This window comes from Oncorhynchus nerka, linkage group LG20 (assembly GCF_034236695.1).
Source record: "Oncorhynchus nerka isolate Pitt River linkage group LG20, Oner_Uvic_2.0, whole genome shotgun sequence".
Lineage (NCBI taxonomy): Eukaryota > Metazoa > Chordata > Actinopteri > Salmoniformes > Salmonidae > Oncorhynchus > Oncorhynchus nerka.
In genome coordinates, this window is record NC_088415.1 from 79364263 (window position 1) to 79388151 (window position 23889).

Below are 23889 nucleotides of genomic sequence, written 5' to 3' on the forward strand. Positions count from 1 at the left end.
AAATGCTTACTTACAAGCTCTTAACCAACAGTGTAGACCTTACCGTGAAATGCTTACTTACAAGCTCTTAACCAACAGTGTAGACCTTACCGTGAAATGCTTACTTTACAAGCCCTTAACCAACAGTGTAGACCTTACCGTGAAATGCTTACTTACAAGCCCTTAACCAACAGTGTAGACCTTACCATGAAATGCTTACTTACAAGCCCTTAACCAACAGTGTAGACCTTACCGTGAAATGCTTACTGACAAGCCCTTAACCAACAGTGTAGACCTTACCGTGAAATGCTTACTTACAAGCCCTTAACCAACAGTGTAGACCTTACCGTGAAATGCTTACTTATACAAGCCCTTAACCAACAGTGTAGACCTTACCGTGAAATGCTTACTTACAAGCCCTTAACCAACAGTGTAGACCTTACTGTGAAATGCTTACTTACAATGCAGTGTTAAGAAAATATTTACTAAATACAAAAGTTTACAAAAATAACACCATAAAATAACAATAACGAGGCTATATACAGGGGGTACCGGTACCGAGGCAAATATGCAGGGGTACAGGTTATTCGAGCCTGTTGTACGTATTGAACATTAATTTAGCATGCCTTACCTATGGCTCTTGGGTCCATGAAATGGGGCATCAGCCTACTCAATTATTTTATTTTGTGGAAATTATATAACATTCCGACCTTGTTTAGCATTCATTATATTGTCCAAATATGGCATATGGTATCCGTTTGAATCGCTTTCAATGAGGGACTTTTATTTTGAAGGCGAACCACACATTCCACTATTGTGGCTAATCCTTATTGTGGCTAGCTTCACACAGGTGAGAGGACCTTTCCTATAAACTTGGAGCCAAATACGGGAGTGTTCATTGACTCCCAACATCCATGCCATCGCATCACTACACACCAGACAATTCTACCGTCCACAGTGAAATGGCAAGAAAAACGGACATCCCTTCCCTTTATTACGGTGAGTACCTAACCTAGGCTCATTGAAGTAAAGTGTGTCACATTGATGGGGTCTGTTATTAAATAAATATGGCATATTAACAGCGTATGTAGCAATAGCATAGGTGAGAAATTGTACCCTCAGATATCCTACCCGGCTGGCACATGATATTTCTATTCCATAAGGGGAAATAGTTTTCAAATATTCTCAAAGCAACAGGGAAAGGGGATTTTAAGTCTATTTTTGTATCAGGGTATTATAGTGTTAATTTGACCACTAATTCTAGCGCGTTCTCGAGCCTCCTTGAGCATTCCACCTGCCATCCAAATACATGGATTATGAAATGTTGGTCTATGGGACATGATGAATGCTAGCTATGACATAACAACCCCGCGTGAACTCCGCATTAACTTAGCTTTGCTATTTTGGTCCGGCGTACGAATCGAAGCCGCGGAGGTTAACCAATGGCACGAGCCGCTCGCCTGCATATTGCTGAGGATGCAACTTTGTTGCTAAGACGTCGTGTGCCGCTCGCGCACAGGGCAAATCTCGGCGCCGTATATATGCAGGATGGCAACTGTACTGCAACCTCATCTGACAGTGAACTGTAACGGAACCCTCTGTATTTAACATTATTCATCATTTTTTGGGCTACTTTTATAGGCCAATGACTGTATTTGAGTTAATAACTAGACGATCCAAATGATTTTACTGTTGCCCTTTGCGCACTAAACCTTGAGCACAAATCACACAGGCAGTCTATACCCATTTAAGTGCACAGAGAATTTTATGATGCAAGAAAGATGTTCTATTATTGTCAACATTAAAATGACCTTCTCTATTTTCTGATGCGTTCCACAAAAAAACATTCCTAGTCTACTTCTGGTTTTCAAGGACATTAAGCCACCACGAAACACTAGTCTACTGGCTATTGTTGCTGTGTTGTTGATAATTACAGGATATTTCCCTCTGCTCTACTGAATACCAGGCTCTCTGTGACACAGTCGATTGGTATTGGAGTGCCCGCTGGGTACAGCAACCTGCACTGTTTCTGGAATGCAGTATCATTCTGCTCAGTCAAAATAATCTGTCAACTATTGTCAGGTGTGCATCAGAGGAGACTGGTGGGAGGTGCTGTAGGAGGATGGCCTTATTGTAATGGCTGGAATGGAATGAATGAAATGGAATCAATTATGTGGTTTTGGTATGTTTGCTACCATTCCAGCCATTTACAATGAGGTGTCCTCCTATAGCTCCTCCCACCAGCCTCTGGTGTGCATGTGTATAGTCTGCCATTTGAGTGAAAGAGTTGGATGTGCGCCAGACCAGTATAAACCAGTATTATGTTCACTGGCCCGAATGCCTCATTCCTTAGCAGAGTGGGGAAATGGTTTTCTCTCACTTGAACAATCCATTGTTGGAGGCATTGAAGCAGTGCAGGTGTGTGAATGTGTTCTGGGGTAGAGCTGGGCGATATAGACACATCTATATCGCTATATATTGGCTGGTTTATTACGATAACGGTTCATTCAACGATAAGTTTAACATTAATGCGCACCGGTTATTTTATAAATATTACCCCTAAAACTACTACTTTCAATGTTGGGACTATCATTGTCCCGTTAACCCATATTAGCAGACTTATTTTATTTCTAACTTAACGATAAGTAGCCTTTACTAGAGGAATGTTATCAGTAAAATGTCTGTGATAAATGGTCGGTATTGCTCATTTGCGGTTTATCGTCCCAGCTCTATTCTGGGGTGTGTTACGGGCCTCAGATCAGTTTCACACATTTACATGGAGTGTAACACACTGGTACTCTTTCTGTGGTCCTTGAGTCAAAGTCCAGCTGTTTGCTGACAGTGATTTCATCCGGGTTAAATTGCCAAAGCCTGGCACTTCCTCTCTTGCCCATGCAGATTAAGCTAACCTTACCTGAGACCTGAAGCATCCCAGTGTCAAGGCTTTAGTTCAATGGGCTAACACAGTCTCGATTCGCACTGATGACCAGGGTTCAGTATTTGGTGGGGGACACTACAAACTCCAAAAAACAGACATCTCTGGCTTGGGTGTCATTACCTAGGTGACTACAGTGTAGGGCTGGAGGTGGTGCAGTGTAGCGAGGAAGAGAGTAGGCCAGTGTGACTTTGTACTTGGAGAAGTTTCTCTCCCCTGTTTACAAAGGCTTATGAATAATGAAGCAGCTCCCCCATGGTGTCTCTGCTGCATCGTTCTGAACCAGAGATGTGGTTTTAATCTGTTAGTTTCTTCCCTCGAGCTGCCTGGCAACGGTGTGTGCGGGAGGGAAACCGCTGACAGTCCTCCTAATGGTTGCTGGATAAGGTAGCTGTGTGGTTCCTCATGATTTTCAAAGGCTCCTATCTCCTCTGAACGATTTCTTTCTTCTGAAGAACATATTTTCTCTGCATGCTGCTGCTTCCCTGTCTCTGTTCCTGTTTTTCATTTCTGTCTTCTCACAGTTTAAAGCTTGCTGTGTGTGTGTGTGTGTGTGTGCCCACATTGAAATTAAGATAATGATGATCCGTGAGGAAATTAATGACCGGAAACATTTGTTTGAGAATAAAGGCTCAATTCCAGTGAGAGGACACTGTATATTACAAGAGATAAATATGCTTAAGACATTAGAAACCAACCAATACAGACCAACCAAATACACACTTTCGCAGACCATATCAACTGCTTCAGTCCTGTGTAATATAGTTACTGGAATAGCCACAGGGATTTAGTCCATTGACTGCAGTTTGTTCTGGCTTTGCATCATTCCAGATGTGTGTTTTTTAGAGAACCTCAAACATTTAAATCCAAAAAGCTGTGAGGCTATTGACCCAGGACAAGCTGGCCAAATTCTGTGTGCTTCAACTAGCCATGTTCCCAGATCTGTTTGTGCTGTCTTCCCAATTCCTTACAGTGGCTTGTGAAAGTATTCACCCCCCCTTGGCATTTTGTTGCCTTACAACCTCAAATTAAAATATATATTTTTTTTTGGGGGGGGTTGTGTCATTTGATTTACACAACATGCTGACCACTTTGAAGATGCAAAATATTTAAGTCATACCACAGATTCTCAATTTGATTGAGGTCTGGGTTTTGACTAGGCCATTACAAGACATTTAAATGTTTCCCCTTAAACCACTCGAGTGTTACTTTAGCAGTATGCTTAGGGTCATTGTCCTGCTGGAAGGTGAACCTCCCTCCCAGTCTCAAATCTCTGGAAGACTGAAACAGGTTTCCCTCAAGAATTTGCCTGTATATAGCGCCATCCATCATTCCTTCAATTCTGACCAGTGTCCCAGTCCCTGCCGATGGGAAAAATATCCCCACAGTGTGATGCTGTCACTACCATACGCCAGACATGGCATTTTCCTTGATGGCCAAAAAGCGCAATTTTAGTCTCACCTGACCAGAGTACCTTCTTCCATGTGTTTGGGGAGTCTCCCACATGCCTTTTGGCAAACACCAAATGTGTTTTCCAAAAAATAATTGGAAATAATTTTGCAACCTTACTCTTGGTTATTCATGTGTGGCAGTCAGGTTGTGTTCACTCCCTTCCCGAGTCAGTTTGTATGTTTTTGCCACCAGTAACATCTCCTCATTATGCTTGTAAACTTCTCACCAAATGGTAAAATCACAGATGTGAATGAACATATTTTAGGTGAGGCTAGAGAATAAAAGTCTTGAATTATTCAGTGTTTTAGGAATTGAGATTGAATTTTTTACGAGGTGACATCAATAATAGATTTTTTAAAATGTCTGTGTAGTAAAGGATGATCTATCTCTACTGTATTTTACACCTGGTTACCCTCAAATGGGTGGAAGTCATCCTGAGAAGTCTGGCAACACCCTCAAATGGGTGGAAGTCATCCTGAGAAGTCTGGCAACACCCTCAAATGGGTGGAAGTCATCCTGAGAAGTCTGGCAACACCCTCAAATGGGTGGAAGTCATCCTGAGAAGTCTGGCAACACCCTCAAATGGGTGGAAGTCATCCTGAGAAGTCTGGCAACACACACAAATGGAAAATGGTTTATGGAACAAAGACAGGACATGAATCGCTTGTCTTTGTGAATATAACTGTACACCATAGGTAGGTTGGTTTGTTTGCATTGTCTATTGGTGCTCTTTTTTTCTTGCTGTCAAATGACAGTTTTCACTTGTGGTTACACATTTATGTCTTTACCTTGTGAGTTGTCCGTCTGGAAAGATCCTTGAGACATCCCTACCCCATTGAAGTTGACATTTTAAATGATCATTTCTAGGGTCAGGTAAGGGTTCTGGTTAGGTAGAGATGTCCCAAGGATGCTGAATAGCACTGATCCTACATGATTATAGTAGACAATACTTCAGTTCTGTTGAGTTCTGTTTCTTTGGTATGTTATTGACTGTACGGTAATGATTCTATGAGGGCGGATCAGTATGACATGTATGGTATACAGACATTAGTTGTCATAACAATTGTCATCATCAGATTAATAGAGAGCTGCAAGCTGTTTTCTCTAAGAAAATAGAGAATCTTTACCTCTCATCCTCACTCCCTAAACCTAAAGGATTTACAGAGCCCCCACATAAAAGCTAGAGCATGAAACACACAGATTCTCACTGCCAATAGCTACTTATCATAGACTGGTGATAGCTACTTATCACAGTGGGAGGCCATTCCTTTTCTTGCTAGAAACAAAAGCAGTATCACTGCACCAAATTCCCTAGTTTCAGACTCCTAATTATCCTTACACCTCTGAAGACTTGAGGCACTTCCATGCCAGTCAGATGAACTTGTTTTGTCTCTGAACACTCAAACTTGTTTCTCCACCGACTGTTGGGTAAGAGGAACCATGGGGTGTTTACAACACTCGGTGGAGACAAGAGATCCTGACTGGCAATTGTATGTCCAGCATTACGTTACAGCCTTATTCTAAAATTGATGAGTGATCAAATATTTTTTGTTAATCTACAAACAATGCCCCATAATGACAAAGCGAAAACAGGTTTGCAAATGTATTAAAAATAAACATACCTTATGTAAATAAGTATTCAGATCCTTTGCTATGAGACTTGTAATTGAGCTCCGGTGCATCCTGTTTCCATTGATCATCATTGAGATGTTTCTACAACTTGATTGGAGTCCACCTGTGGTAAATTCAATTGATTGGACATGATTTGGAAAGGCACACACCTGTCTATATAAGGTCCCACGGTTGACAGTGGATGTCAGATCAAAAACCAAGCTATGAGGTCAAAGGAATTGTTTGTAGAGCGCCGAGACAGGATTGTGTCGAGGCACAACTCTGGGGAAGGGTCCCAAAACACATCTACTTATTTAAAGGGGTTTTCTTTATTTTTATTATTTTCTACATTGTAGAATAATAGTGAAGACATAAAAACTATGAAATTAAGTAGTAACCAAAATATATTTTATATTTGAGATTCTTCAAAGTAGCCACCCTTTGCCTTGACAGCTTTACATACTCTGGCAAGAGTGTTTTTGGAAACTGATCTGCCGGCCTACGAATGGGAGTCGCCACCAGTTGCCCATCCCTGGTGTAGGATTTGTATCTGGATGTGGGGCAGTGAGGGATTGTCTTTGGAACATCGTTTTTAAGACAAGATGAGTTGGGGAGGGATGGTTTCTGAGAGAAAGAGTGAGAACATGATGCATGTATGTGAAAGACACCTTCTCCCAGGTGATGTGTGTTCAGACGGAGGGAGCAGGACAGGCAGGATTATCTCTGGGTAACAGGCCGGGATTATCTCTGTCCTCAGACAAATCACTGTCTGAGGACAGATAAGGCCTTGCCAGCAAATAAACATCAACATACACACATCATTGACAACACCACACCAGTAGCCCTCAAACTTCCACCGACATGTAGTCTGTGAAAACAGGCATATTCTGGCCCCTATTTACTGTACACTGAACAAAAATATAAATGGAACATGCAACAATCAAGGATTTTACTGAATTACAGTTCATATAAGGAAATCAGTCATTTGAAATAAATAAATGAGGCCCTAATCTATGGATTTCACATGACTGGGAATACAGATATGCATCTGTTGGTAACAGATGCATAAAAAAAGGTAAGGGCATGTATCAGAAAACCAGTCAGTATCTGGTGTGACCATTTGGTAACTCGTCTGACGAGTATACACTTGCAGGGCGAGGGAGGAAGGAATGATTTTTAAATGGACCGCCCTTGCCCGGAAATTCATCACTTGTTCATCCAGCGATGATTGTGTTTTCAGCCACCGGTAGCTTGTGGATGCTTTATATGCGCTACAGTCAATTATGATTGCGTGTCTACTTATATTAACTATATCATTATTAATATACACCTACTGTATGATAGCTAGCAAATGAATGAGCTAACTAAGGTTAGCCTGCCTAGCTGATTCTGAATGAACATTTGTTTTGTTTCTACAATTTCCAAAAGCTAACCAAACAAAAGCATCATTACTTTTTATGAGATGAGTAGCACATTAGTAGCTTGTAACTTATTTACATTCTATTTTTACTTACACTTGTATGTTGACTCCATATTGACGTTGAGGTTTTACGTTTTGGCTGACTTATCTTAGCGGATGTACAGTCATCGTGAATTGAATTATGGGGCGTTTACACTCGCAAACTCCATGACTAAAAACAAGGGCTGAGGGGCTTACGTTGCAAACTTCCCTTGCTTTGCTCATCATTTGGATATGACTGCGGGGATTCCCCCAAGGGCTGATGGTTTAGGGCCGAGGGCTGTATACTTTGAGTTTGAAACGCAGCCAGTGGCTGTGCGAAGTTGCTGGATATTGGCAGGAACTGGAACACGCTGTCCTACATGTCCATCCAAACATGCTCAATGGGTGATATGTCTGAGTATGGAAGCCATTGAAGAACTGGGACATTTTCAGTTTTAAGGAATTGTGTACAGATCGACATGCCACATTTCCATGCTGAAACGTGATGACGGCGGAGCAACGGCACGACTATGGGCCTCAGGATCTCTTCACAGTATGTCTGTGCATTCAAATTGTCATCGATAAAATGCAATTATGTTCATTGCCAGTAGCTTATGCCTGCCCATAACATAACCCCACCACCACGGGGGACTCTGTTCACAACGTTGACATCAGCAAACCGCTCGCCCACACAACGCCATACACACTGTCTGCCATCTGCCCGGTACAGTTGAAACCGGGATTCATCCGTGAAGAGCACACTTCTCCAGCGTGACATTAGCCCTCGAAGGTGAGCATTTGCACACTGAAGTAGCTTACGACGCCGAACTGCAGTCGGGTAAAGACTCTGGTGAGGATGACAAGCATGCAGATGAACTTCCCTGAGACGGTTTCTGGCAGTTTGTACAGCAATTCTTCAGTTGTGCAAAGCCACAGTTTCCTCAGCTGTCTGGGTGGCTCATCTCAGACCATCCCACAGTGTCAGGACTCAGGCAAAGACCCAGATGCAGACACAGGAGGCGGATAGTAGGAGTCTCAGTTATTATAGTACATGGGGCAGGCAAAAGGGTAGTCAAGGCAACGGGTCATAATCAGAGTCAGGCAGGTACAGGATGGTGGGCAGGATCAGGAAAGGTAAGAATTAGGAAGACTAAGAAGAGCACAGGGGACACGCTGGTAGGACTTGCCAGGACAAGACGAACTGGCAACAGACAAACAGAAAACACAGGTATAAATACATAGGAGATAATGGGAGACACCTGGGGATGGGTGGAGACAAACACAAGACAGGTGAAACAGATCAGGGTGTGACACGCAGGTGAAGGAGCTGGATGTGAAGCACCGGGGCTGGCGTGGTTGCACGTGGTTGTGAGGCCTTTTGGACAGACTTCTAAATTCTCTACATTGGAGATAATTAATATTCAATTCTCTGGCAACAGCTCTGGTGAACATTCTTGCAGTCAGCATGCCAACTGCACGCTGCCTCAACTTAACATCTGTGGCATTGTGTGACAAAACGCCACATTTTAGAGTGGCCTTTTATTGTCCCCCGCACAAAGTGCACCTATGTAATGATCATGCTGTTTAATCCGCTTCTCAACATGCCACAACTGTCAGGTGGATGGATTATCTTGGCAAAGGAGAAATGCTCACTAACGTTTTACGTTTAAGTTTACAGGGATGTAATCAAGTTTTGTGCTCACAATGTGAGAGAAATAAGCTGTTTGCATCTGGAACATTTCTGGGATCTTTTATTTCAGCTCATAAAACATGGGACCAACACTTTACATGTTTCATTTTTATTTTTGTTCAGTGTACATTACCACTATTCAGAAAAATGGATGTGAGCTGTTGCTAGAGCAATTTGCATAAATGAGATTTTTCCCATTGCACTGTACACTTGACTTGTTTCTCTGAGAGGCCTGTTTGGGAGGACCTCACTGAAGATGGTTTCTGTTGTCTGTTTGTCTCCTAGTGCCTCTGTCCCCTCTTTGCTCATTGACATGCATAACAAGGGACCAGTACTGTATCTGGGAGTTACAGATGACTGACAGTTCATCCTCACAGGGAATATGCATGAACTGAATAACTACCATATCTTCAGAACTTTTACACTGACGTGCAACTGGAAATATTATGTTAATAGGCATGGTCCTATGGGGGGGAGTAGCGTTCTGTATGGGGTGGCATTTAATACATAAATGAGCAGTGTGTATGACTGAACTTTCCCATAGTTCAACACTTCTCTTATGATTCTCAACAACAGTCTTGAATCTATTGCTGGATTGTTGTTTGTTTTGTAGTTGGATGCTTTTGTTTTTCTGGACTGGACTGCTGTGATTGCTCCGTCATCAAGTGTATTTGCTGGAAGACTCCCTGTAGGCTTGACTCAGAGTAAACAACAGTCTGTTTGATAAACTTCCCTTCGGAGAGTAACTAGTAGGTACTTTATCTTACTGTAAGGTAAACACAAGTTAATTGCGTGAGAGATGCTGTGTTTGTGTAGACTAGAGGGAACGAGCTGATATTTTTGGATTGTTTCTGGGACTGGGTCCTTGAGGAGAACTCTGTGGGAGTGACAGTTCAAGTCTAGTATCATGCTAGCAGCTGACTATCATCCGTGGTGTGTACGTATGTATTCTGTATGCACATGCATGTTCGCTCAAATCTTGGTCTTAAAGGAAGTGAAATTAGTTAATTTGTTGAGAAAATGAAGGTAATTCCCACGGACTCGCACATCCACAGGCAAAAAGAAATGCTCCACTGTATAAGCCCCCGAAACCCATCATGCATGTTCTTCAACATACTCTCTCTCCCAGACAGGCCAGCTTAACTTAGCTTTGTCCTTGTGTAACCGATGTGAAATGGCTAGCTAGTTAGCGGTGGTGCGCGCTACTAGCATTTCAATCTGTGACATCATTCGCTCTGAGGCCTTGAAGTAGTTGTTTCCCTTGCTCTACAAGGGCTGTGGCTTTTGTGGCGTGATGGGTAATAATGCTTTGAGGGTGGCTGTTGTTGATGTGTGCATGAGGGTCCCTGGTTCGAGCCCAGGTAGGGGAGAGGGACGGAAGCAATACTGTTACATTGATGCTGTTGACCCGGATCACTGGTTGCTGTGGAAAAGGAGGAGGTCAAAAGGGGGGTGAGTGTAACCAATGTGAAATGGCTAGCTAGTTAGCGGTGGTGCGCGCTAATAGCGTTTCAATCTGTGACATCACTCGCTCTGAGGCCTTGAAGTAGTTGTTCCCCTTGCTCTACAAGGGCCGTGGCTTTTGTGGCGCGATGGGTAACGATGCTTCGTGGGTGTCAGTTGTCGATGTGTGCAAAGGGTCCCTGGTTCAAGCCCAGGTAGGGGCGAGGAGAGTAAGCTAAACTGTTACACTTGTCTACTGTAAGACATTCAGTAGAAATTATAAATCCGTAGAATCTAAGACATTCTAAATCGGTTAATCAATCTGGATTCCAGATTCTGGGTCTTTGAAGTGACAATTCCCACTAGAGTTCAGCTACTAAGTGGGAGTGTCAAGCTCAGCGTTGACTTCATTAACGCTCATTACGTGCTATTAGCTGTCTTGTTTGCTGGATTTCCCAGGGATTCTGGAGAGATTTAGCGAGGTGGATTGAAGGTCTGTGTGTAGGTAAACCCAGAAAGGAGAGGATCTCCCTTTCATAAGGTTTTATTGAGCGCTGTAGATTAGAATGAACTGTAATGGGTTCTTAGATGGGTTTGTTTGTCTATGGCGGGGGTAGGCAACTAGATTCAGTCGCTGGCTGATTTTTGTTGGTTCGCATGGTCGTGTGCCGGAACCTAATTATAATAATTTGTACACTGCAAATTGACCACAACCAAAAATAGATTTATTTGAAAATAACAATAAATTCTTACCTTGATTACGTTGAGACATAATCACATACCGTTATGTCTCTTTTTAATTTAATTTTAATTTATTTAACAGCTTTCCTAAATTAAACTCATTTTTAGCTGATTTCATGGTCATTTTAAGATGACTAAAACTTTGGGGGGGCCACTCGCGGTACGGTTTTGTTGCTTGTTTGAGTTAGGTAGAGAGGGTAGGCCATATCCATACTAACAGTTTAGTTGTCTGTGTTAGGTAGAGAGGGTAGGCCATATCCATACTAACAGTTTGGTTGTCTGTGTCAGGTAGAGAGGGTAGGCCATATCCATACTAACTGTTTGGTTGTCTGTGTTAGTATGGATATCCATACAAACAGTTTGGTTGTCTGTGTTAGGTAGAGAGGGTAGGCCATATCCATACTAACCGTTTGGTTGTCTGTGTTAGTATGGATATGGCCTACCCTCTCTACCTAACACAGACAACCAAACGGTTAGTATGGATATGGACCCTCTCTACCTAACAGTTTGGTTGTCTGTGTTAGGTAGAGAGGGTAGGCCATATGAGTTCTGTTATACTCACAGACATCATTCAAACAGTTTTAGAAAGTTTTTCTATCCAATACTACTAATAATATGTATATATTAGCATCTGGGACAGAGTAGGAGGCAGTTTACTCTGGGCACGCTATTCATCCAAAAGTGAAAATGCTGCCCCCTATCCCAAAGAAGTTTTAACAGTAATACACAGACAACCGTCAGCCCCTCAGGTCTCTCTCCTACAGACACTGTCATCGGTTCTGTGATGGCTGCGTCTTGTGCTTGGTGTTACGTCATGTTTATTTTCTGTCTGATGTCTCATAGTTATTTGAGTAAATGACTCATTTCAATGTGATGGGCAAGTTGTAACTTAACCACCGAGGAACTTTGGATTACAGTGGTATTATTCTGCAGAGTGACAGGGGAGACGGCAAGTGAGGAAAGTCAAAGGGAGGAGAAGTGTAATTAACAGAGGAAAGCGTCAGGCTACAGTTTGACATGACTGTGATGGTTAACTGCAGAGAGAAGGCATCACAAAGTCAAAGGGAGGAGAAGTGTAATTAACAGAGGAAAGTGTCAGGCTACAGTTTGACATGACTGTGATGGTTAACTGCAGAGAGAAGGCATCACAAAGTCAAAGGGAGGAGAAGTGTAATTAACAGAGGAATATGTCAGGCTACAGTTTGACATGACTGTGATGGTTAACTGCAGAGAGAAGGCATCACAAAGTCAAAGGGAGGAGAAGTGTAATTAACAGAGGAAAGTGTCAGGCTACAGTTTGACATGACTGTGATGGTTAACTGCAGAGAGAAGGCATCACAAAGTCAAAGGGAGGAGGCAGTGGGGAAATGGGAGCTAGCCGGGGAGGAGATTCCCCCAGGGGTGGATCAGAGAAGGCTGGCGGAGCGTGGAGGGTACCCAGGAACGAAGCACCCCAGGGGGGCAGGCTGTCCTGGACTGCTGGAGCCACCTGCCAGACACACCAGTAGTCCTCTGCCCCCTCCCTGCAATTGAGTTTACATGGATGGGGGTGGGAGTGTGTTTAAGGGAATGGTATGTGCGTGCCTGATCTATGCTCCTGCATTCATGCGTGATTCTACATGCGTTTGCATACTGTACTGTGGATGTTTGGAATTTAAGATTTCTGTAACAGGTGTTGTTGTACAATGAGTAGCAGGAGAGAGATTAGCTGTCAGTATTGGAGGTGAGAGGAGACAGTACTGTATGTTATTATTGGAGGTGAGAGGAGACAGTACTGTATGTTATTATTGGAGGTGAGAGGAGACAGTACTGTATGTTATTATTGAAGGTGAGAGGAGACAGTACTGTATGTTATTATTGGAGGTGAGAGGAGACAGAACTGTATGTTATTATTGGAGGTGAGAGGAGACAGTACTGTATGTTATTATTGGAGGTGAGAGGAGACAGTACTGTATGTTATTATTGGAGGGGAGAGGAGACAGTACTGTATGTTATTATTGAAGGTGAGAGGAGACAGTACTGTATGTTATTATTGGAGGTGAGAGGAGACAGTACTGTATGTTATTATTGGAGGTGAGAGGAGACAGTACTGTATGTTATTATTGGAGGTGAGAGGAGACAGTACTGTATGTTATTATTGGAGGTGAGAGGAGACAGTACTGTATGTTATTATTGGAGGTGAGAGGAGACAGAACTGTATGTTATTATTGGAGGTGAGAGGAGACAGTACTGTATGTTATTATTGAAGGTGAGAGGAGACAGTACTGTGTGTTATTATTGGAGGGGAGAGGAGACAGTACTGTATGTTATTATTGAAGGTGAGAGGAGACAGTACTGTATGTTATTATTGGAGGTGAGAGGAGACAGAACTGTATGTTATTATTGGAGGTGAGAGGAGACAGTACTGTATGTTATTATTGGAGGTGAGAGGAGACAGAACTGTATGTTATTATTGGAGGTGAGAGGAGACAGTACTGTATGTTATTATTGAAGGTGAGAGGAGACAGTACTGTATGTTATTATTGAAGGTGAGAGGAGACAGAACTGTATGTTATTATTGGAGGTGAGAGGAGACAGTACTGTATGTTATTATTGGAGGTGAGAGGAGACAGTACTGTATGTTATTATTGAGGTGAGAGGAGACAGTACTGTATGTTATTATTGAAGGTGAGAGGAGACAGTACTGTATGTTATTATTGGAGGGAGAGGAGACAGTACTGTATGTTATTATTGAAGGTGAGAGGAGACAGTACTGTGTGTTATTATTGGAGGGGAGAGGAGGTACTGTATGTTATTATTGAAGGTGAGAGGAGACAGTACTGTATGTTATTATTGAAGGTGAGAGGAGACAGAACTGTATGTTATTATTGGAGGTGAGAGGAGACAGTACTGTATGTTATTATTGGAGGTGAGAGGAGACAGAACTGTATGTTATTATTGGAGGTGAGAGGAGACAGTACTGTATGTTATTATTGGAGGTGAGAGGAGACAGTACTGTATGTTATTATTGAAGGTGAGAGGAGACAGTACTGTATGTTATTATTGGAGGGGAGAGGAGACAGTACTGTATGTTATTATTGAAGGTGAGAGGAGACAGTACTGTGTGTTATTATTGGAGGGGAGAGGAGACAGTACTGTATGTTATTATTGGAGGTGAGAGGAGACAGTACTGTATGTTATTATTGGAGGTGAGAGGAGACAGTACTGTATGTTATTATTGGAGGGGAGAGGAGACAGTACTGTATGTTATTATTGGAGGTGAGAGGAGACAGTACTGTATGTTATTATTGGAGGTGAGAGGAGACAGAACTGTATGTTATTATTGGAGGTGAGAGGAGACATAACTGTATGTTATTATTGGAGGGGAGAGGAGACATAACTGTATGTTATTATTGGAGGGGAGAGGAGACAGTACTGTATGTTATTATTGGAGGTGAGGGGAGACAGTACTGTATGTTATTATTGGAGGTGAGAGGAGACAGTACTGTATGTTATTATTGGAGGGGAGAGGAGACCGTACTGTATGTTATTATTGAAGGTGAGAGGAGACAGTACTGTATGTTATTATTGGAGGTGAGAGGAGACAGAACTGTATGTTATTATTGGAGGTGAGAGGAGACAGAACTGTATGTTATTATTGGAGGTGAGAGGAGACAGAACTGTATGTTATTATTGAAGGTGAGAGGAGACAGAACTGTATGTTATTATTGAAGGTGAGAGGAGACAGTACTGTATGTTATTATTGGAGGTGAGAGGAGACAGTACTGTATGTTATTATTGGAGGGGAGAGGAGACAGTACTGTATGTTATTATTGGAGGTGAGAGGAGACAGTACTGTATGTTATTATTGGAGGTGAGAGGAGACAGTACTAATCTTGCCGAGGTTCAGCTTGAGGTGGTGATCCGTCATCCACACTGATATGTCTGCCAGACATGCAGAGATGCGATTCGCCACCTGGTCATCAGAGGGGGGAAAGGAGAAGATTAATTGTGTGTCGTCTGCATAGCAATGATAGGAGAGACCATGTGAGGTTATGACAGAGCCAAGTGACTTGGTGTATAGCGAGAATAGGAGAGGGCCTAGAACAGAGCCCTGGGGGACACCAGTGGTGAGAGCGCGTGGTGAGGAGACAGATTCTCGCCACGCCACCTGGTAGGAGCGACCTGTCAGGTAGGACGCAATCCAAGCATGGGCCGCGCCGGAGATGCCCAACTCGGAGAGGGTGGAGAGGAGGATCTGATGGTTCACAGTATCGAAGGCAGCCGATAGGTCTAGAAGGATGAGAGCAGAGGAGAGAGAGTTAGCTTTAGCAGTGCGGAGTGCCTCCGTGATACAGAGAAGAGCAGTCTCAGTTGAATGACTAGTCTTGAAACCTGACTGATTTGGATCAAGAAGGTCATTCTGAGAGAGATAGCGGGAGAGCTGGCCAAGGACGGCACGTTCAAGAGTTTTGGAGAGAAAAGAAAGAAGGGATACTGGTCTGTAGTTGTTGACATCGGAGGGATCGAGTGTAGGTTTTTTCAGAAGGGGTGCAACTCTCGCTCTCTTGAAGACGGGAGGGACGTAGCCAGCGGTCAGGGATGAGTTGATGAGCGAGGTGTCCATTGTTTTCAGTGCCATGATGTCCTCGAGGAGCAGATTCAATGCATGAGCAGCACAGACAATGAGTGTGATGTGAGGGTAGGACTCCTCCACTTTAGACCAAGCGCCCTTCATGTTCGCAGCATTGTCTGGCACCAGTGCAAATCCCTTCTGTGGTCCAAGGTCATTGATGACTGCCTTCAGCTCATCTGCAATGTAGAGACCGGTGTGTCTGTGCTCTTGTAGAATACTGGTTGTGGGGTGGAGATTATGTAGTTAATTATTCCTTGCCCACAAACATTCGACCACCCATCAGAGATGATTGCAATACAGTCTGCTTTCTCTATGATTTGCTTGACCTTCACTTAAACTCTGAACTCTGCATCCAGCAAATGAGTAGATTAAACATGTCTGGTTGGAGGGGTATATGCTGGGTGAAGAACATTCAGAAATCTCTTCCAATACACATTGCCTGTGAGCATCAGAGGGGAACCAGTTGTATACACAGCTCAAGCAAGGCATTCATCAGAATTTCTCTGACTACTTTCCTCCATTGAGTCAAAAAACTTCTGATTCCAGGAGGACCATGAGCTGTTGCTATCGATAAGGTGTCTGATTCATAATTTTCACCTCGAATAGAGGTAGAGGGACTTTTGTCAGAGGTTATGTACGCTGAGGAAACTTGATGCACTTGCCCAGATGATTCTGCATCTTTTTGCATTCTTCACATATAATTGGGCACAGTATTTGCAAATGTACACAGCTTTTCCTTCTATATTTGCTGCAGTGAAATGTCTCCACACATCAGATAGTGCCCGTGGCATTTTCCTGTAAAGATTAGAAAAAAAACTAGTTAAAAAGAAACCCAAATACAATTCCATGTACAGATAAATAGTTAAGCAGTTAGATCAAACAACTCCTTTGTAAGATAAATGTTTTAACATGTATGGAAACAGGTGAATTAACACTCCTCAGTTAGCAGGTTCAAGCAAGCTAAAACCCACATGGTAGAAAAACTTACTAGCAGAAATGATTTAAAAACACTTTGCTGTAGGCTACTATTTACTAGTTAACAAAAAATAATGTATGTCATATAAAATATATCCACCCCACCCAGTACTGTAATCAAAACTTACCGGAAAGCATGTAGTCCTTGGCTCAGACAGTGTAATAGTGTCGGTTCAATAACATCTCATTAGTGTGCAAGATCTTGAGAATCAGCTGTACATGCGATAGAAGAGTACACTGCACAGGTGATGGAAGAATGCACTGTGCATGCAGAGGGTTGAAATTCCATTGAATTGGGGATAGTTTAACCAAAATATGCCACAAGATCTAGAATTGCCTTATGTGTATCCCACAAAAAAGGTTCACTGTTATAAGCTAACTTTTTTAAATGAATTTAAGCAATATTTCCAAACTTCCCATGGAAAAATTCAAGTAATTTAGCGGAAGGTTTCTGACCCTTTGCAACCCTATTTGGAGGTGAGAGGAGACAGTACTGTATGTCAGTATTGGAGGTGAGTCGCACTCTGTGCTGAGATGAGACAGAACTGTATGTTATTACTGGAGGTAACCTTAGTGTGGAGTTGACAGATACTGCAGAGGGATATCTTTGGTTATATCACCAGAGGTAGCGTTCCAGTGTACTACTAAACTCCCAGCTCTAAAGGTCAGGGCTGTCTGAGAATGGACAGTGACAGAGAAGGTGCAATACTCTATTCTGCTTTGTGGTTTCTGTCTACATGCGTAATGCCAGAGACATATATTGAAAAACGCTACATGACCAAAATAATATGGTCACCTGCCCTTCGAACATCCCCCTTCCAAAATCATGGACATTATTATGGAATTTGTCCCCCATTTCCTGCTATAACAGCCTCCACTGTTCTGGGAAAGCTTTCCACTAGATGTTGGAATATTGCTTTGGGGACTTGCTTCCATTCATACACAAGCATTAGTGAGGTTGGGCGATTAGGCCTGGCTCGCAGTCGGCATTGCAATTCATCCCAAAGGTGTTAGATGGGGTTGAGGTCAGGGCTCTGTGCAGGCCAGTGAAGTTCTTCCACACCGATCGACAAACCATTTCTGTGTGAACCTCGCTTGTGCACAGGGTATTGCCATACTGAAACCTGAAATGGCCTTCCCCAAACTGTTGCCACAAAGTTGGAAGCACAGAATCGTCTGGAATGTCATTGTATGCTGTGGCCTTAAGATTTCCCTTCACTGGAACTAAGGGGCCTAGCACCATTATTCCTCCTCCACCAAACTTTACAGTTGTCACTATGCAACGGGGCAGGTAGTGTTCTCCTGGAATCCACCAAACCCAGATTCATCCGCCGGCCTGCCAGATGGTGACGCCTGATCTATCACTCCAGAGAACGTGTTTCCACTGCTCCAGAGTCCAGTGGCAGCTTTACCCTACTACAGCCGACACTTGGCATTGCGCATGGTGATCTTAGGCGTGTATTAGGCAGCTCGGCCATGGAAACCAATTTGATGAAGCTCCTGACATACAGTCATTGTTCACCCGGTGGTCCCGTTGTGTGGCCTTCGCAGTTGAGACGCTGTTGCTCTTAGACATTTCCACTTCACAATAACAGCACTTCCAGTTGCCCGGGGCAGCTCTAGCAGTGCAGACATTTGATGAACATTTGATGAACTGATTTTGTTGGAAATGTGGCATCCTATGACGGTGCCACGTTGAAAGTCACTGAGCTCTACAGTAAAGCCATTCTACTGCTAATGTTTGTCACATGGCTGTGTGCTCGATTTTATACACCTGTCAGCAACAGGTGTGACTGAAAGAGCCGAATCCACCGATTTAAAAAGGATTATTATTATTTTATTTTTATATATATATTTGTTTTGAATGGGTGTCCACATACTTTTGTTTTATATAGTGTATGTAAAAAATGTATGTCTCTGTCTAAATGATGCTATCTGACTTATTTTGGGAGAAATGCGTATTTCGTAACTTTGCAGGGTATGCATCCTACTCTTTATTCAAATACCCTTGGTAGTGCAGGGCTTACACACGTACACAAAACAAAATAGATTTTCACAGCTGATTGAGGATGGTGCTTTGTGTTGCAGTAATGGCCTCCTTTCAGTGCATGCTAATAATGAGAATGCCAAAATGAGTGAAACGGAGGCTCTGAGTAGAGTAATCTAATGACACTGCCACATTCGGTGCAATAAGAAATTGCTTTTGGTTTTCACAAAATCAATAGCGGTTCAATTAGAGATTCTCTTTGCACTGAATGACTTTCTAGAATTGCATAATTGTGTCATTATTGCTGTGTGACTTTGCGTGTGTGTGCCATTTATTACAAATGGATTGTTTAACTAGGGATTCATTTCACCCTGGGGAACGCATAGTAATATACATGTCAAATAAGGTGTTGTATCTAACAAAGTGCTCCATTTCCTTTTCACACAAATACAAGCTGACTTCATCACGTTTTCCAGATAGATTTTGTATAACGTTACCAGTTGGCATCAGGAGAGTTTGACTGGCCCGGAGCCTTAGTTTTTATGTAATAGCCTCTCTTTTCTTTCTCCCTCTTTATTCCCCCAACTACTCCGCTTGCCATTTTTCCCCCATTTTTTTGTTGTTAACTCTTTGATATCGTTTCTGTTCTGTGTTTTTCTTATTATTCAAAACTCCTCTAGCCAGCCCCCCCATCTCCTTACACCTCTGTTTTCGTTCTGCGTCAGACGGTCTCAAAGGCTCGCGTTGACAGCCGCTCTCTCTCTCTCTCTCTCTCTCTCTCTCTCTCTCTCTCTCTCTCTCTCTCTCTCTCTCCTCTCTCCATGTGTTCTTCCGAAGCCCCGGAGGCCTTGTCTCTCTCCTGAGGCAACCCCTCCCCCCAGCGACGCCTCTAGCTGGAACAGAGACACACTGCACACCCACCAGAGCACTCATTCACAATCAAACCTCAGCAGGACAATGATGATAGTGACAGGGAGGATGTAGGTCCCCGTCTTCCCACTGGGCACAGACGTCAATTCAACGTCTATTCCACGTTTGTTCAATTTAATTGAAATTACATGGAAACAACATTGATACAACCTGTGTGTGTGTGTGTGTGTGTGTCCAGTGGGTTATCTCTTCACTTAGGTTGTCTCAAGACTTTCAATTCATTCGTGTTGAAATGTTGTGTGATAGGGACTATGATTGACAGGGATGATGTAAGTGAGAGCTGGAGTTGCTGATGTTTCAGATTGTCAACACTTTCTTGGCTTTGGGAAACACAGACGTATGCACATCCACGCACAAACACACGCCTCTGTCTTGTGTATACACATTTTGAGTGACGATGCCAGAGAAACATAGACACATCTCACAAATGGTTGGACAAGTTGCCAACCACAAGGCTCACTGCACTGTCCTCCTTCTCAATCATCCAGCACCCCCTTAATTAATCTTCACATCCTTTCATGCAAAAAAGCTGTTGTTACAGCAGCTTAGATGCTACTGCAGTTTCTAATTGCCAGGCTTCTGTTGAAAAGAGAGAAATTAAGCAGCAATCTGCTGCCTAATTAGGCTTTGATTCCTGATTTGTTTTGTGCAGAGGGTCTCATTCAGATGTGTTTGCGTCATGCTGTAGTGTGGGCGAGGGTAATATGATATGACACTGCTGATTTAAAGAAGGGCCATGGGTGCTCTCCACTTTGACAAAACATTATTTGAATCTCTCTCTAACATAATAAATGCCATTTAGCAGATACTTTATTTCAAAGCGACTAACAGTCATATGTGCATATATTTTACATACAGGTGGCCCCGGGAAGTAATGATACAATGTTTAACTGTGAAAATACATGGGAGTGGAGTCTTTAACAGGTCTGTGTAGGAGGGTATCACTCACACACACACAGTCTTGTTATACTGTGCCAGTGAAGATCAACTCGATATCTATTCTGTTTTGTGGGGCTACACTGCCACCCACTCACTCTCTATTACTTTAAGACTCTGTGTTAATCTCATTTACCTCCCAGGCACTCAAATTATTACACTCAGATACAACCAAGAAGATGTCTTTAAAAGACCATGTTTACTTTGTTTAGGCTCTCTAGTTTTGTATTTTGGATAATTAGCCTATTTCTCTAATTCTATGTAAACAAATATTTACTTTGTGAGCCAATATTTGCCTTTGTGCAGATACTTGGTCCAGTTAAACTCTTAGTTGCATTCGCCTTCCACCAGATGATTTCTTTATACAGAAATAGTCTTTGTAGACATCCCTTATCAATACTATAGGTGCCCCAGGCAGGCCCTGACAGTGCCTTAATTTGATCGTATCTGAACAGGCTATAACCACCTGTTCAGTATACACAATATCATATTGTAACTTGTTATTGTAACTCTGTAACTAGCTACTGTATTATACACAATAAGCTGAGACACAACCCTGTGTCAACTTTCTATGGAGTCCCACATGGTACAGGCCAGGCAGACAGGCTAGGCAGACAGGCTAGGCAGACAGACGGGCGAACAGGCTAGGCAGACAGGCTAGGCAGACAGGCTAGGCGGACAGGCTAGGCGAACAGACAGACGGGCGGACAGGCTAGGCGAACAGACAGACGGGCGAACAGGCTAGGCGAACAGACAGACGGGCGAACAGGCTAGGCGAACAGGCTAGGCGAACAGACAGACGGGCGAACAGGCTAGGCGAACAGGCTAGGCGAACAGGCTAGGGGGACAGGCTAGGCGAACAGACAGACGGGCGAACAGGCTAGACCGACGGGCGGACAGGCAAGGCGGACAGACAGACAGACAAACAAGGCGGACAAACAACAGAAGCGGAAGGCAGACAAGCGAAGCGGACAAACAAAAGCGGATGAACAAGCGAGCGGACAAACAAGCGGATGGACAGCGAAGCGAACAAACAAGATTAGACAAGCAAGCGAACAAACTAAGCGAAGCGAACAAGCGAGCGAACAAACTAAATGAACGGACAAACAGGAAGAGACAAACAAAACAGACGGACAAACAGGAAGAACAAACTAAACGGACGGACAAACAAGCGAACAAACTAAGCCCGGACGGACAAGCGAAGCGAAGCGAACAAACTAAGGAAGCGAACAAACGAAGCGAACAAACAAGATGGACAAACAAAGCGAGACAAACTAAAGCAAATGACAAGCGAAGCGGAACAAACAAGATTAGACAAACAAGCCAACAAACTAAGCGAAGCGAACAAACAAGATTAGACAAACAAGCGGACAAACTACAAACAGACAAACAAGCGAACAAACTAAGCAAACAGATAGACAAACAAGCTAGCGAACAAACTAAGCGAAAGCAAACAAGCGAGCGAACAAACAAGATTAGACAAACAAGCGAAACAAACAAGACAGACAAACAAGCGAACAAACTAAGCGATGAACAAACAAGCGAACAAACTAAGCAGAAGCAACAAACAGGAAGAGACAAACAAGAATTAGACAAACAAGCGAGACAAACTAAGCGAATGGACAAGCAAGCGAACAAACAAGATGGACAAGCAAGCGAACAAACTAAGCGGGCGAACAAAAAGCGAGCGAACAAACAAGATTAGACAAACAAGCGGACAAACTAAGCGAAGCGAGACAAACAAAAGCGAGACAAACAAGCGGAGACAAACTAAAAGCGAGATAGACAAGGAAGACGAGCAAACTAAACAGGAAGAACAAACTAAGCGAGACAAACAGAAAGCGAACAAACTAAGCCAGACAAGCAGACAAACAGGAAGGGAACAAACTAAGCGGAGCAGACAAACGAAGCGAACAAACTAAACAGACAAACAAGCGAACAAACTAAACAGACAAGCAAGCGAACAAACTAAACGAGACGACAAGCAGGAAGAACAAACTAAGCGAAACAGATGACAAACTAAACAGACAGACAGGACGGACAAACTAAGCGAGACAGACAAACGAAGCGAAGCAAACTAAGCGAACAGACAAACAAAGCTGAACAAACTAGAAGCGGAACAAACTAAGCGAACAGACTAACAGCGACAAACAGAAGCAGGCGGGCGAACAAACTAGACAGCAGAGCAAGGAAAGGACAAACAAACAAACAGAGAGGCGGACAAACAGGAAGCGAGACAAACTAAACGGACAGACAAGCGAACAAATAAACAAACAGCAAGACAACTACAACGAAGCGAACAAACAAGAGAGACAAACTAAGCGAACAAACAAGCGAATGAACAAACGAAAACAAACAAATTAGACAAACAAGCGAACAAACTAAAGCGGACAAAACAAGATTAGACAAACAGCGAACGACAAACTAAACGAAAACAGAACAAACAAAGCGAACAAACAAGAAGCGAACAAACTAAGCAGATGAGACAAGCAAGGAAGGAACAAACTAAACGGAACAGACAAACAGGAAGCGAACAAACTAAACAGAAAGACAAACTACAAACAAAAGCAGACAAGAAAAGGAACAAACTAAACGGGCAGACAAGCAGGAAGAACAAACTAAAGCGGAACAAACTAAGCAAGACAAGCAGGAAGGAACAAACTAAACAAGCAGACAAACAGGAAGGAACAAACTAAAGCAAACAGACAAGCAAGGAAGAGACAAACTAAACTAGCAAGACAGACAAACAGGAAGAGACAAACTAAACAAACAGCAGACAAACAGGAAGAGAACAAACTAAACAGGAAGAACAAACAAACAGGAAGAACAAACTAAGCGGACAAGAGACAATCTAAGCAGACAGACAAACTAGGAAGAACAAACTAAACAAGCAGACAAACAGGAAGAGACAAACTAAACTAAGCAAACAGACAAACAAGCTAGATAGACAGATGGCTAAACAGAGACAAACTAAGCGAGACAGACAAACAGGAGAGACAAACTAAGCGGAGACAGACAAACAGGAAGGAACAAACTAAGCAGGAAGAGACAAACTAAGACAGACAAACGGAGACAAACAGGAAGACAAACAAAAACTAAGCAGACAGACAAACAGGAAGAACAAACTAAAACTAGCGACGAGACAAACTAGAAA

The 23889-nt window shown here is 42.9% G+C and overlaps 1 protein-coding gene across 4 annotated transcripts in view; it reads left to right on the plus strand.

Moving 5' to 3' along the window:
* Positions 1-441: 441 nt before the first annotated feature.
* Positions 442-23889, plus strand: part of slc44a5a (solute carrier family 44 member 5a) — a 67235-nt gene continuing 43787 nt past the window's right edge. For 2 of the 4 annotated variants that reach the window (XM_029623915.2, XM_029623916.2), the window contains exon 1: positions 443-978. In XM_029623915.2, coding sequence (XP_029479775.1) covers positions 894-978 — 85 coding nt within the window. In that variant the 5' untranslated portion in view covers positions 443-893. Of the gene's footprint in view, positions 979-23889 lie in introns of all 4 variants that reach the window. The other 2 variants (XM_029623914.2, XM_029623913.2) reach the window with 2 other exon arrangements.